The sequence below is a fragment of the Bufo gargarizans genome, chromosome 2 (genome assembly GCF_014858855.1).
Source record: "Bufo gargarizans isolate SCDJY-AF-19 chromosome 2, ASM1485885v1, whole genome shotgun sequence".
NCBI classification, from domain to species: Eukaryota; Metazoa; Chordata; class Amphibia; order Anura; family Bufonidae; genus Bufo; species Bufo gargarizans.
This window is the reverse complement of record NC_058081.1, coordinates 337,245,569-337,260,861: the sequence shown is the minus strand read 5'-3', so window position 1 is coordinate 337,260,861 and position 15,293 is coordinate 337,245,569. Positions and strand designations below refer to the sequence as shown.

At 47.2% G+C, this 15,293-nt stretch overlaps 1 protein-coding gene across 1 annotated transcript in view; it reads right to left on the bottom strand.

Moving 5' to 3' along the window:
- ALDH1L2 (aldehyde dehydrogenase 1 family member L2) overlaps positions 1-15,293 on the bottom strand; it is a 92,104-nt gene that overhangs the window by 6,762 nt on the left and 70,049 nt on the right. Inside the window, exons 14-19 of the mRNA XM_044280586.1 lie at positions 7,625-7,695; positions 4,679-4,784; positions 4,486-4,573; positions 3,998-4,091; positions 3,783-3,882; positions 3,023-3,121 (exon numbers count right to left, since the gene is read on the bottom strand). Of these exons, the coding sequence (XP_044136521.1) occupies positions 3,023-3,121; positions 3,783-3,882; positions 3,998-4,091; positions 4,486-4,573; positions 4,679-4,784; positions 7,625-7,695 (558 nt within the window). The remainder of the gene's footprint in view (positions 1-3,022; positions 3,122-3,782; positions 3,883-3,997; positions 4,092-4,485; positions 4,574-4,678; positions 4,785-7,624; positions 7,696-15,293) is intronic.

Genomic DNA, 15,293 nt, shown 5'->3' with positions numbered 1-15,293 from the left:
AAGGTTAGCCATCACTGACCTAGGGTATGGGCACACATTATAAAGGGCTTCTGTCACCCCCCAAAACTCATTTTTCATTTTTGGGCATATTAAAATCCTTATTGGATGACTATTCCCTATATAGGGCTCTTACCTTGTTCTGTGACTTCGTTTCATTAAAAAGCGAGCTTTTAAAATATGCAAATTACTTCACTATCAGCAAGTAGGGTGTCTACTTGCTGGTAGCCGCCGCATCCTCCTTTAAAAAAAACGCCCCCTCCTCCTGTTGATTGACAGGGCCAGCGAGCGCTCTCCTCCTCCGGCTGGCCCTGTCTGCAATTCAAATCCCGCGCCTGCACCTTACGTGTCTTCATTCGGCGCAGGCGCTCTGAGAGAAGGACGCTCGCTTCCTCAGTGCGCCTGCGCCGATGACGTCTTCTCTTTCGGGTTTAGAGGTGACGTCATCGGCGCAGGCGCACTGAGGGAGTGCTGAGAAAGCCAGCGTCCTTCTCTCAGAGCGCCTGCGCCGAATGAAGACACATAACGTGCAGGCGGGGGATTTGAATTGCAGACAGGGCCAGCCGGAGGAGGAGAGCGCTCACTGGCCCTGTCAATCAGCAGGAGGAGGGGGCGCTTTTTTGAAAGGAGAATGCGGCGGCTACCAGCAAGTAGACACCCTACTTGCTCATTTGCATATTTTAAAAGCTCGCTTTTTAGTGAAACAAAGTCACAGAGCAAGGTGGGAATAGTCGTCCAATAAGGGTGGGGGGGGGGTGACAGTTGGGGGGGGGGGTGACAGAAGCCCTTTAAGGTTTTTTATGCAGTTTTGGAACCCCAATTATAAAAAAAAGAGAAAGTATAAAGAACATGTCACAGAAGGGGAGAGCGTGCACAGCCCTGAGCTCAACCCACACCTCTGTCCCTGCCTACTTGCACGGTCCGCCCTAGGCGATGGTGTACAACTGGAAGATGTTCCCTAAACTGAGTACGTGCTGGGCCTTAAAGGGAACAATGAAACTGGAGAAAATAATAAACAAAGTGACAGGCAGGCACGGAGGGGTAAAGACACAAACAATGCAAATATAGGCAGCGGTCAAAATACAGGACGAAAGATACATATAAGAGAGAAAGCAAGTTCAAAACAAGCCGAGCTCAGTACCAGGAGGTCACGTCAGTACAAAGTAATAACCAAATCACAACAAACACAAGCCGAGGTCCGATGCCAGGAGGTCACGTCAATTCAGAGGAAACAGCAGAAGCGGGGTCAAGGAAACAGAGCCGAGGTCAAGGTACAATGCAAACCAATACAGAGAACTTGGTAAATGAAAAGACCTTATTTACAGGCCAGCAGGCTGCCTGTTTAAATAGTCCTGGCTAGTAAGTCACATGACGTGGCCGGCGTCACGTGACTCACAGTAGCCCAACTCAGCCGAGCACCAATCATCATTATCGGCGCTCGGCATTCCTGCAGCTCGCCTGCTGTCATGGAGACGAGGATGCAGGCTACGTCACTGTCCCTCTCCTTGCGCGGGGTGCGGCGGTGCTGCGAAGGAACCGCGTGTCGTCGGCCCCTCGTTACAGAACAGATACAACTTCTGATATTTTTTTAATGCACTCTTGGTTTTGGCTTCAAAAAATGCATAAAAAACCTGATGTGTGGCCATAATTTTATCAATCTAAATTTAAAGAAATAAAAACCTGCTGAAATTCAGAAGTTGGACTTAAAATAGAATTTCTCTTTGTAAAAGTATAGCATTGCTAAATCTTAGGTAGATGAAAAGACTATTGTTTAGCTTGTTATACCGAGCAGTGGGTGTGAACCCACAGTGTCAACTAACTGGTTTGACTTTTTGGTTAGTTCTAAGACAGGGTGGACTGGCCATAGACCCTACAGGGAAATTTCCTGGTGGGCTGATGCCTAGGGGGCTGCCTGAGCCAACCTCACAATCACCTGCTGGTGCATTATGATTTGATGCTCTTAATATTAATTAATTCTAAGAGCATCAGCTACTCATGTCCCTGGCCAGCATCCACAGGTGCCCTCAGGACAGTAATACAGTTGAATACTGCAGCGTAGGGAGCTGTATTTTTTTATACTGGACTACTGTCACAACCAGACAGCTAAGAAGCTCTGACAGAAGCCTTTCAGAACCTCCTCCTTGAGTTTTCTTTGTTTTGAATTTCAGTTCCTCATCTCGTTAGCCTCTCTCAGCTGTCATGTAGTTGGACTGATTGCATCCCTTTAAATTCCTCCCCATAATGCATTAGTGAGCGGCTTATACAACTTCCTGGAGTGTGTGTGCATGCTGATCCTATTTTCCAGCCTTCTACAAGATAAGTGCTGTACATTTATTTGTGATTTTCTGTTTGCTGGATCCCAGGTGACCCTGACTCCCTCCGTGTCTAGTGTAGGGAGCCGGTGGTCGTGTCCCCTCACTATTGTAGGGTGTTCAGGTGGTGTATAGTCGAGGTACGTGGATATGTGATCATCCACCATTGGGATTTTCGCATAGGCTGAGCAGACAGGGAGAGAGCCAGGTCTTATGCAGGGGTCTCCCTTTTGTTCCTTAGTTTTGGATCCAGTGAGTCATATATTCATTTTGCATTGTCTTGTTTCCTGTACACCTTCCGTGACAACTACGATGTTTGGTTCTGCTGGATTTGGATCCGCCTACAACATGGGGCCACATTATTATTTTTTTTTACAGGGTCACATACGTAAGCTACTAGGCTGCTACCTCTTGGGATAGTCCTGGTTTCGCTGGCAGCTGACCCACGTGTGAAGCACCAAGGAATCAGGTAATACTCTTAATCAGTGCAGTCGGGGGGGGGGGGGGGGGGGGCAGAGAGGGTGACGCTAGGGAGGCTCATCCCCGTCCCTGCCTGCCATTGGCTGCTCCCCCCTGACACCGGTTTTCATCCGTGCACGTGGAGAATCTGCAGCGGCAGTGCGGGGACCAGGAACGGCGTGAGGTAAGTATATGGGGGACATTTTTAGTCTTGGATAACCCCTTTAAGCATATAGATGGCATTATACACTTACCACTCTTCTAACAAACTCATCATGTATAGAATCTTCAACAAAAAGTCTCCCAGCTGCAATGCAGTTTTCACCTTTGTTAAAGTATACGGCTCCCATACCCTGTAATAAAACAGACAGTGTTAGCAATGGGCATTATGGACATACAAACACTACAATGGACAACCTGGTCTGTTTTCTATGCAGTTGTTCTACAGGGAAAATATACATTTAGGGTACCTACACATGGCACATGTCCGCTGTAGAAATCCACAGTAGAAATTGTCTAGTGGTGGTGATTTAAAATCTGCAACATGTCAACTGCATTTTACCCTCTGCAATGCACACCTGCTCAAAATCTGCCCCTGTGTAATGTCCAGTGCCGGTTACCTAGTTCTGTCCTTCTACTCCAGCTGTCTCAGGATGGCAATACAGTTAAATTCAGCAGTCAGGAAGGGAGAATCAGATCATTACTTACCATGGCTGGCAGCCGTGAAGAGGGGCAGGCAGCCCCCCTAGGCATTGGCCCACTGGGAAGTTTCCTTGTAGGGACTATGGCCAGTCCACCCCTGGTTATATGGCTTCTACAATCTCTTCATGTTAAAGGGGAATTCCTATCTAAATATTTGGGACCCACACCTACGTATCTGAAATTTGTGGCACATCCTAGCGATAATCCACAAATGTTTACATGGGGAAACCCGCTTTAAATGTGGCTCGTGGGTTAAGAAAGGTGGGGGACCACTGATCTAAATTATACATATTTCTGGGGGGATATACTCACCATTCTCACAGCTTTGTCAAGATCACAGTCTTTAAAGATGATAAGAGGAGATTTTCCACCAAGTTCCAGTGACACCTTTTTCAGATTGCTGACGGCGCAACTGTATAAACAGAAAAAAAATGTATAAGACTAAAAGAAAGGGAAAATATTTGAGGCACAGTGTGTCTTTGAAAAAGGGCCTCCTGTGAAATCTACAAACCTGTAGATGAACATACCTTTTCATGATCTGCTTTCCTACTGGGGTGGATCCTGTAAAACCAAGCTTGCGTATATCTGGATGTTCGGATAACCTCTGTCCAACTACACCTCCTACATAAGCCATTAAAAAAATTAGGTAGAATACGCTGGTACAGTTAGGGTCCATTCAGACGTCCGTAAGTGTTTACCAGTCCACAAATTGCCGATCCGCAAAACACGGATACCGGTCGTGTGTGTTCCGTATTTTGCGGACCACACCTGGCCGGCCCTTTGATAGAAATGCCTAGTCTTGTCCGTGATTGCAGGCAACAATAGGACATGCTCACGGTGTGCTGCCCGCATCTTCTGAAATGAATGTGTCCACCGCAGTTTTGCAAAATTGTGGAACGGATGCAGACCCAGAACTACGGATGTGTGAATGGACCCTAAATTGAAGTCATTCTAGTAAATCTGAAAATCATATTATTTCTAAATGATCGTATTTGCACTATACAGTATGAATTACCTGATCCAGGCAGGATATTGATAACACCCTTTGGGACACCTGCTTTGGCAGCAAGTTCTGCAAATTTTAATGCTGTTAATGGAGTCACCTGAAATAAGTAAGTATTAATAAGACAGCAGCACCACACTGTACATACACAGACTGGATTACGTAGCATTTCTGACCACAACAGGTTCATATAATAAAAAGATACCTCAGCAGGTTTCAGAACCAAAGTATTGCCTGCAGCCAGACATGCTGCACTTTTCCAGGCAAGCATCATCAAGGGATAGTTCCACGGGATCACTATGGCACAAACTCTGTGGACAGAATACACAGCAGGCACTAAGAGGGGGGTTTATAGAACTGGTGTAAAGTACAACTGGCTTAGTTGCAAAGGAGCTGTGAAAAATGAAAGGTGGAATCTGATTGGTTGCTGTGGGCAACTAAGCCAGTACTACTTTACACCAGTTTGATAAATCACCCCTAAGATCATACAAAATCAACTGCTGAACTTCACTTATTTTACTAGGTTAATGGATCTTTCTAAGAGAAAAGTCATTTTCTTCATGATCGGCAAGCAATGACAATAGCATGCTGAAAGATAAGATATGGTGGGTTTTTTTCAAAGTAGACGTTTTGCTAGGTTTCACCTCTGTACAGGACCTGAAATTTTAACAAACGCTCACTTTTTAATTCTTGTCCAAAAAGTGTACATGCGATACACACAAATGACTCTGTGAGGAGGTTTCAGAGGCTAAGCAATTTGAGCCTCCTTATCATGTATGGGTCAGATCCCACATAGCAGCAACAGTGCGGATGCAACGTGGCAAAAAACCTTGCCGACAAGCGATTTTCCTGCAAAATGGCGTAGTTTACAAATGAAGCTTGAAAACGGTGTTCATTTGTACTAAAACTGCATTTGGGCACGGGCGTGACTGCTACACGTGAACTCCCATTATGATGCCCGTTTAGCATGGGACTGGACAGTTTCAATACCTGATGCCTAATGTGTTAAGCAGGTATCATATTTAAAGTTATGTGTGTTATTTGGGAATGCTATTTCCAAAACACCATTCTGTGACGAAACCAACCTCGCCACAGTGTTTTGGAGGGGGCTGGTTGCTAGCCTCTTGCCTCAGGATTATGGCCCATACTAACTTTAAAGAAAACAGGCCGGCCGCACAGCTTAAATCTGTCTTTGGAATTGTGTTTTATGTTATTATGCGTTCAGTTAAATTGTATGTTATGTGAGGGCACCCAGATAGCTAATATTATTGTATTCGTGTATTCTGAGTGCCATTCATCTAATGAGATGCACTCAGACTTGAGCTATCTGGGGATATGTTAAATGTCTGTGTTTGCTGTGGGGGTGTGCCATTGTGTATTTGGGTGGTGATTCCTGTCCTGTTGTTCCCACATGTGTATTGGTGTTTTCCCTTTGTCCTGAGACATAATTGGATTGCTCCTCGGGTGTTGCCAGGCAGAGAGGAGGAAACCATGATGCATTGTGGGGATGTGTTGTGTCTGTGTATCCTGAATTTCTGCATCTGTCCTGTGTCGCAGTCTCCATTCTGGTCCCCTAAGGGCGTGGCCACCAGATGGGGACCTGCATAAATACGGGCGGGTAGCCCTCAATAAAGTGTTCCTGTTTTATCCTTCATCATGCTGAGACTGGTGTTTGGATAACTGATCAAACTGGGGGATTGCTATACGCTGAAGATTTGCTATACTCCCCTGGCATAACTACTAGCTCTTGTAAGAGCTGTTCCTGCTCTCTGGCTGTAGGAGAGGTTCACCCACTGGAGCCTGGAGCCTTGTCGTAGGTCCAGCGTGGGTGGAGGACGGTGAGACCCCAACCAAGCTGCGGCGGTTCGTGGGGTCTGCAGGGCATACGGTGTCAAGTGGAGTGCTTGGAGTACTCGGAAAGCACTAGGAGCATCTATCGACGGAGGTACCCGGTCGGGGTGCTAGGCGTTCCGTTACACATTCTATTCTGCATATACAATCAGCCCATGATAAAAGTAGTATATAGCTCCCTAATTAATGATTAGTAGTAAATAACTAGTAGTAGAATGATGGGATACATTTCTGTCCCATGTTTCAACCTGCTCCAGTCTACCTTTCCAAGACATTCAGGGTGCTCCAGTACAATACCAGATTCATCTTACTGAACTGATAAGCTTACTGTATAGATATTCTACCAGAACCAAGCTTCCTGCATGCAAATAACATGGACAGAACCAGGCCTCAGGTCAGATAGATGTTGTTTGATGGTTGAACAGCAGTTTAAAGCATGCCACCACTGGACTCTGTTCTGTGGAGTGACGAATCACATTTCTCTATCTGGACGTCTGATGGAGGAGTCTGGGTTTGGTGAATTCCTTGAGAACATTACCTGCCTGACGGCATTGTGCTAACTGTACAGTTTAGTAGGAGGGATAATGAAATGGGGGGCTTTCGGGGTTGGGCTAGGCCCCTTAGTTTCAGTGAGGGGAAATCTCAATACTTCAGCCTACTAAGACATTTTAGACAACTGTGTGCTTCAAGGTTTGTGGGCAAAGTTAAGGGAAGGCGTTTTTCTGTCCCAGTGCACAAAGCAAGGTCCATAAATGGTTGGGTGAGTTTGGTGTGAATGAACATGTCTGGTAGCACAGATCCCTGACTTCAACCCCATCAAACACCTTTGGGGTGAACTAGAACAGATAATACTAGCCAGGCCCTCTAGTCCAACATCAATGTCTGACCTCACAAATGTTCTTCTGGATGAATGGGCAAAAATTCCCGCAGACACCCTCCAAAATCTAGTAGAAAGCCTTCCCAGAAGACTAGAAGCTGTTTTAGCCGCAAAGGGGGCGGGCAACTCCATGTTAATGCCTTTGATATGTCATATGAGCTCCTATAGGTGTAATGTGTAGATGCCCCAATACTACTATACATGTAAGGTATAATGAGGGTTAACCTTCATGCACACACCCAGGTGATCGCCTATATTGCCCTCATTATAATCCGCCACTGGGTATGGGGGTCCCAACTCAGGGACATCCATTTTTTAACAAGGATTCACATTGCATGACCTTGGAACTCCTGTGGATATGCCAAGGAGGGAAAACTCTTTTAATTTTCTGGCAGCTTCAATAGCGTATTATCATGCACTTACCCTAGTGGCTCTTTCTTAGTAAATGTTAAGTTTCGATTTGGACGAGCTTGATTTATTGGAATAGTAGAGCCCTAAAAAAAAAAAGAAATGTCATTGTGGTGCTTGATACACACAAATGTATACTGAAGGTCTGCGCATATTCCATACACTTAATATTGCACGGTAAAGCAGCACATTTATATGAATTATATACTGTATACTCACATCTGTTGAATGTTCATGGACAATTTGAAACCCTTTTTAGGGTGGTGTCACACACAGGTTTTTGTGGCAGTTTTGATGCAATTTTTTGAGCCACACAAGTAGTGGGTTGGAAGGGAATGAGAAACATAAAGGAAGGCCTTGTATTTATCCTTCCTACTGGATCCACTTTGGGCTTTCCACAAAAGCCTACGTGTCAACCCACCCTTAGAAGGAAAATTGTATACGACAAAAGATGGGGACCCATTCACTTTAATGGTGCTGCAAAAGATGCTGACAACACACCGTGTGCTGTCCGCATCCGTATGTCTGTTCCACAGCCCAGTAAAAAAGATAGAACATCTCCTTTTGTTGTTTGTCTTGCAGACAAGATGAGTACACTTCTACAGGAGTTTGAAAAAAAAAAAAAAACGGTGGCATGCACACAGCTGGGATCCGTGTTTGCCGATCTGCAGACCGCAAAACAAATACGGTCGTGTGCGTAAAGCCTAAAGGAGGGACATTTTTACAATATGACTGATTTCTTTATCTAATGGGATCTATCAAAAAGGCATAAATGCTTATGACAAGAATAAGGCCTCATACACAAGAACGTGGGGCCACCATGCCGTGTTGCGCACCGCAAACCGTGGCGCTGGCTCACCTATTTCTGTCTGCCCCACAGAAATGAATGGGAGCAGCGGGGAGCAGCACTTGGTGGAGGACAGACCCTGGGAAATCCAGGATCCTCCAACCAGAGCTCTGATAGGTGACACCCACACCTATCAGACAATAGGGGCATATCCTAGCGATATGCCCCCATTGACTGAGATGGGAATACCCCTTTAAGACACACCACGTGACGGCACATTCTTTTTCAGCGCAGATGAAGTATGGTGGATTTTTATTTTTTTTGCTTGCATGCTTACTTTTCTCTCTGAAATTAGATAAGCCACATTGTGCCAACATGTTGCCACAATACTAAATATAAGCCATTGTGGACAGTTTTTTACACCTGTGTATAGAAAGGACATAGCTGTACTACTGCAACCAAAGTAATCGTTAATTTCTAACGATAATTTGTTTTCCCTTAGTCCTAACAGCAGCACAGATGGGGTTAACTGCCCCCCGTGGACTGGTAGGACCGGCGGAATTTTTAATGAGCCCAAAGACTTAAACCAATAAAAGAACTCCAGCTCCCTTAAAGGGAGGGGTTCATCCCCCAGCCCACCGTGTATGTCACAAGAAAAAAAGTACCTTAGGGCGGGAAATTTGTGTGCTGCTGTTAGGACTAAGGGAAAACAAATTATCGTTAGAAATTAACGATTCCCTTACGTCCTACCAGCAGCACAGATGGGGAGATAGCAAGAAGAATCCCCTAGGGAGGGTCCTCATGCTCGGCAGAAGTAAGGACTGTCTGCCCAAAGGCCGAGAACTCAGATATCCTAGCATCGATCCTATAATGGGAGATGAAGGTAGACTCCGAGCTCCAGGAAGCTGCCTTGCAGATCAACTCTAGGGGGAGAAGATTTCTTTCCGCCACAGAGGTAGCTACGGCCCTTGTAGAATGGGCCCTCACAAACTCCGGAGGATCTAAGGCTTGGGAAATGAAGGCTTCCCTAATGGCTTCCTTAACCCAGCGACTAATGGTCGTCTTAGACGCTTTACGGCCTTTTGACTTACCGGCAAACAGGACAAAGAGATTTTCATCCATCCTGAACTCTTTGGATCTATCCACATAGATCTGAAGGCATCTAGCTATGTCCAGTGGATGTCGGACTGGAGCATCCGGGGAGGAGGCAGAGAGTAATACAGGAAGAGAGACTACCTGATTAATATTTTGAAAGGTAGACACTTAGGTCTAAAGTAAGGTAGAAATTTCAAAAGGACCCTATCTTGTAGAAACATGGTATAAGGGTATGACGCGGAGAAAGCTTTAAGCTCCGAAACTCTTTTGGCCAAAGTTATGGCCAGAAGAAAAACCATCTTAAGTGTTAAGAGTTTAAAACTTGCCTCCTCCAAGGGTTCAAAGGGGGGAGATGCTAGCCCCCTAAGAACAACTGACAAATCCCATTGAGGAACGGGTCTCAGTATTGTAGGCTTCAATCTTTCCGCTCCTTTAAGGAAGCGCTTGATGAGCGGGTCCCGAGAATATGGTCTGTTAAGACAGGCCGAGATGGCAAATACTTGGACCTTCAGGGTAGAAGGGGAGAGACCTCTGTCTATCCCATCCTGAAGGAACTGTAGGATCGCTGCGAGGGGCGGATCTGCAAACGCCACCTGATTGGAGCTACACCAAGAGGTGAAGATCCTCATAATCCGGGAGTAGGCCTTTCTGGTAGACTCTGCTCTGGAATGCGATAATGTTCTCAGGACCGACTCAGAGAGCCCTTCTACTCTGGGAAGGGACTGGTCAACCTCCAGGCTGTCAGGTTGAATCTGTGCAGATCTGGGCAGAGATGAGTGTCCCACGACACCAGGGTCTGCTCCGGGGGGAGTCTCCAATATTGTCCCCGACTCATCTGAATGAGCTGGGTAAACCAGGATCTCCTGGGCCAAAACGGTATGATGGCTATTACCGAGGCCTGATCCTGACGGATTTTCATCAATACCCTCAGGATCATGGAAAAGGGAGGGAAGATGTACGCCAGCCTGAACCTCCACGGTATTGTCAGAGCATCTATCGCCAGGGGGTTGTCCTCCCTGTAAAGGGAACAGAACCTCTGTACCTTGGCGTTGAACTTGGTTGCCATGAGATCCACCTCTGGCATCCCCCACCTGAGGACTAATTGTTTGAAGATCTCCGGATGTAATGACCATTCCATGGTCGGTAGGCCGCGACTTAGGCGGTCCGCGATGACATTGAGGGAGCCTCTGATGTGAGTGGCGGATAGATGGGATAGGTTCAGCTCTGCCCACCGAAGAATTACCCCAATCTCTAAAAGAAGGGGTACAGATCTTGTGCCTCCCTGCTTGTTTATATAAAGCACGGCAGTCATATTGTCTGACTGGACTTTCACTGCTTTGCCCCGAATCCGAGGGGCGAAGTGAAGGAGGGCTAGCCGGATAGCACGCATCTCGCGGAGGTTTGAAGAAAGATGCCGCTCCTGAGGAGACCAGGATCCGCGAACTGGGGACCCGTCTAGATGAGCGCCCCAGCCTACAAGGGACGCGTCCGTGGTCAATATGAGCCAAGCTGGTTGGGTCATAGACTTCCCTTCTGGTAGATGGAACCACCATCTGAGGGAATTCCGGGATTGGTTGGATAGGGAGCACAGGGAATCTAGCCCCTTGGGGCTGCCGTTCCATTTGCTTAAGACCTCCGATTGAAGAGGTCGGAGGTGCCATAAAGCCCAAGGGACTGCATCCGCAGCCGCTGACATGAGCCCCACCATCTTCATGAGGGTCCGTATGGAGACTCGTCGTGGTACGTAAAGGAACCTTGCTAGGTCCTAAATCCGCATTCTTCTTTCTGGTGTCAACTGGAGGGACATCAGCAGAGAGTCGATTATGAATCCCAGATAATGGATAGAAGTCGAAGGGCTCACGTTCGACTTCGACCAGTTGACCATCCAGCCTAGGCGGAGCAGAAAAGAAATTGCGACATGAAGATGGTGGGAAAGTAGAGGGACTGAGGGAGCTAGAAGAAGCCAGTCGTCCAGGTAAGGGACAATGGTCAGACCTTGGAGTCTCAATGCTGCCACAACCGATACTACCACCTTGGTGAAGATCAGGGGGGCAGACGAGATTCCGAAGGGAAGGGCGGCAAACTGGAAATGTTTGCACACTCCTGATATCTGGACCGCGATCCTGAGAAACTTCCGGGAGGAAGGATGGATCGGGATGTGGAGGTAAGCATCTTTGAGGTCCAGAGTAGCCATCACATCCCCAGGGTTGAGGAGGTGGCTGACTGACCTTATGGTTTCCATGCGGAACCTGGTCCTTCTTATGAAACGATTGAGAAATCTCAAATCTATAATCATCCGAAGATCTCCTGTCTTTTTGGGTACCAGGAATACTGGAGAATAAATCCCTAGACCCTTCTCCCCTGCCGATACCTCCTCCAGGGCTCCCTTGGAAAGGTAGTCTTGGATATAGGCTTCCAAGACCCTTTGCCTGGTTGGCAAAAAACTGCGTGTGGCAATGAATCTTCCTGGGGGGGGAGAAATAAGGTCTATTAGATAGCCGACGGCTACTATATTTTGGACCCAGGGGTCCCGGATTTCCTGGGCCCATACGTGGCTGAAGAAGCGAAGACGCCCCCCCACAGAAAGGTGGGGGAGGGGTACGGGAAAATCCAGAGGCGTAACGGCAGGGATAGCAGGGTTTATCCAAGAGCTTCTGAGAGGCCCATAGTCAGGAGGGCTTTGCCTCCCTGGTGGGTTTGCGGGAACGCCTAGAAAACTTTCTAGGCGGCCCCCCCCAATCTTTACGTCCCTGCTGTCCTGGTCGGCCTCCGCGGGCTTGTCTTCCCCTGCCTCGAAAGGGCTGTTGGGGAAGGCTCTTCCCCTTTTTGTCTGATAGACCCTCCATGATGGTGTCTAGCTCAGATCCGAATAGACGGTTCGGTTCAAAGGGGAGCCCACAGAGGTTATATTTGGACGCGTTATCCGCGTTCCAAGGTTTGAGCCACAGAGGTCTCCTGGCGGCAGACACTAAAGCCATAGTCTTGGCCGCCAACTTTAATTGGAGTTGGGCTGTGTCACAGAGAAAATCCATGGCTAGGTTGACGGACTTAAAGGCAGCGAGGATATCGTCACGAGAGACACTCTGGTCAACATCCGTCTGGATCTGGTTCAGCTTGGTTCTGAGGAAGGAGGAGACCTCTGTGGCAGCAATAGAAGTCGAAGCCGAGGCTGCGGCCGCCGAGTAACCTCTTCTGAGGGTGCACTCTGCCCTCCTATCTAGGGGGTCCTGCAGGCTAGACCCATCGTCTGCAGGGACCAGAGTGCGCCTGGACAACTTGGCAATCGCCATGTCCACCTTAGGAATGGAACCCCATGATTCCACTAAGGGTATAGCCATAGGAAACATTAGTTTAAACTTCCTGGTAAGGACTGGGCCTTTTTCTGGCTTTTTCCACTCCGTGCGCATCACAGAGAGAAGGGTCTCATCTGCCCTAAAGACCCGCTGGGTCCGGCAGGCGGGATCGGAAGACTCCCCTACGTCAACATCACGGTCCCCCGACCTGATGGACCTTAGAAGCTTCTGGGTCTTTTCCGGTGGAAAGAAGCCAGAAGTCGCTTCTTCCTCATCCGAGGAAGATGACCCCACAGAAAGGGGCATAGGCCTATCGGTGGGGGCGGGCACCTCCATAGGTATATGGGAGGGAACGGGTAGTCTCTCGTTAAGGAGACTTACGACCCCCTTAATGGAGTCGTCGACGTAAGTCTTAGCCCACTGGTACATATCCTGCATTGAAGGTTCTGTAGCAGTGGCGGAACGACAGTTGTTACATCTAGAAAATGGGCAGCTGTCCTCAAGAGGCGTATTGCAATCATAGCAAGCCAGGTGTCTCCTCTTGGTGGCTGATTTCCGTGGCTGATCGGGCTCTGCAGGAGAGGCCATAGCTACAAGGAAACAAAAGGAGAGGAATTTAAACATCATAAAAAATGGAAATAAAGAAAAAACCCTCCAGATTAGCACGAACCAGAGGAGAGAACAAAGATAGCTGAAAGCAAAAAGACCGGTCTGAAGGCAATGTCTCACAAATGACAGGAGACTCTGGAGCTAGCTTGTTAAAGCAGCGCAACCAGAGACCGACTGAGGGAATCAGGGAGCTTAAATAGAATAGCTCCGCCCAGGGGAGAGGTGAAGTTCAGTGGCTAAACCTCCCCCTAAACACAGCTATACAAAACAGCCTTCCCTTGTTAAAAAAGGGGAAAGAAAGGCCTAAGCCTATGTGAGAGTGTCCCCCACATCCACCTATTCCCCCCTGCGCAAGAAAAAAACGGCCGAAAAAAACGTTCGGCAGACGCCGGGGAAACCGGAAGTGACGTCGCGGCTAGGGCCGCGTCACTTCCGGTCATGGCGGCGCCCAGGCAAAACTTATCAGCGGAGCGCTGCCGGCTATCGCAGGGGAGATGACGGAGGGAGGACATGTGAGCATGGAAACCACACTACAATGGGGCGCAAATATAAGCGCATCTCAAACAAGGGACTAAAGGAGACCTTCTCAGGTCAGCACGCTAACGTCCCAAACCCCTGTTAAAAAAAATAAACCAGGGAGAAGACTCGCCAGTCCACCTGTCCAAAGGACAGAAAAAAACACGGTGGGCTGGGGGATGAACCCCTCCCTTTAAGGGAGCTGGAGTTCTTTTATTGGTTTAAGTCTTTGGGCTCATTAAAAATTCCGCCGGTCCTACCAGTCCACGGGGGGCAGTTAACCCCATCTGTGCTGCTGGTAGGACGTAAGGGAATAAAGGAAATTGAGGGAAGGTGGATTGCAGTACCAAGCTATAAACCTTGATGTTATTCAGTTTGGACAAAAACTGCTGTGCAATGATCTTTTTATACCCAAGACTGGGACCATGACAAAGGGACATCCTCTACATCTAGACTCGAGGAATGAAGGTTTCACCATCAACATAGAAGAGGATTCTTTACTGTTAAAGCAGTGATACTTTGGAACTCTCTGCCAGAGGAGGTGGTGATTTTTGCTTCATTGACCCCTTAAAGACCGGGCCTATTTCCATTTTTCCTCCCCACGTTCCAATAGCCATAACTTTTTTATTTTTCCGTTCACAAAGTTATATGATGGCTTATTTTTGGCGGAACAAGATGCATTTTTTTTTTATGCCACCATTTAATTCACCATGTCTTGTGTGAAAATGGGAAACAAATTCTTTGCGTGGCAAAATTGAAAAGAAAACAGAATTCTGGCAAGGTTTTTGGGGTTTTGATATCACAGCGTTCACAAAGTACTAAAAATGACCTGACATCCTTATTCTGCAGCTAAATACAAATGCGGCAATACGAAACTTGAATATATATTTTTTTTACTACTTTAAAAAAGAAAAAAAAACCTTTGGAAAAAAATTTATATTTAAACTTCAGACATTTTCGGATATCCAATATGTTTATTTTTTTATTGTTTATATATTTTTATACGTAAAATTGGGAAAGGGGGTGATTTAAACTTAATATATTGGTTTAAAAAATTATTTTTACTTTTTTTCACAATAACTATTAGCCCTACTAGGGGCCTAGTACATGAGAGCTTTTGATCCCCTCTCTTATTTACCCTAATAGAGATCTATTTTAGGGTGTATAGGATTTTTACTCCCTCCATTCTGAGCTGTGCCTCATGCATACCTCAGTATGGAGAATGCCATGGCAGGCCTGGAGCGCTTCAGCAGCGTCCAGGCTGCCATGGCAACCAATCAGAGCCCCGTGATTTCACTGCTGGGGCTCTGACCGGAAGGAACAGGGAGTCGCATCTAGGGGCAGTGCGATCGCCGCTTCCTGTCAGTACGGGCGGGTGCCGGCT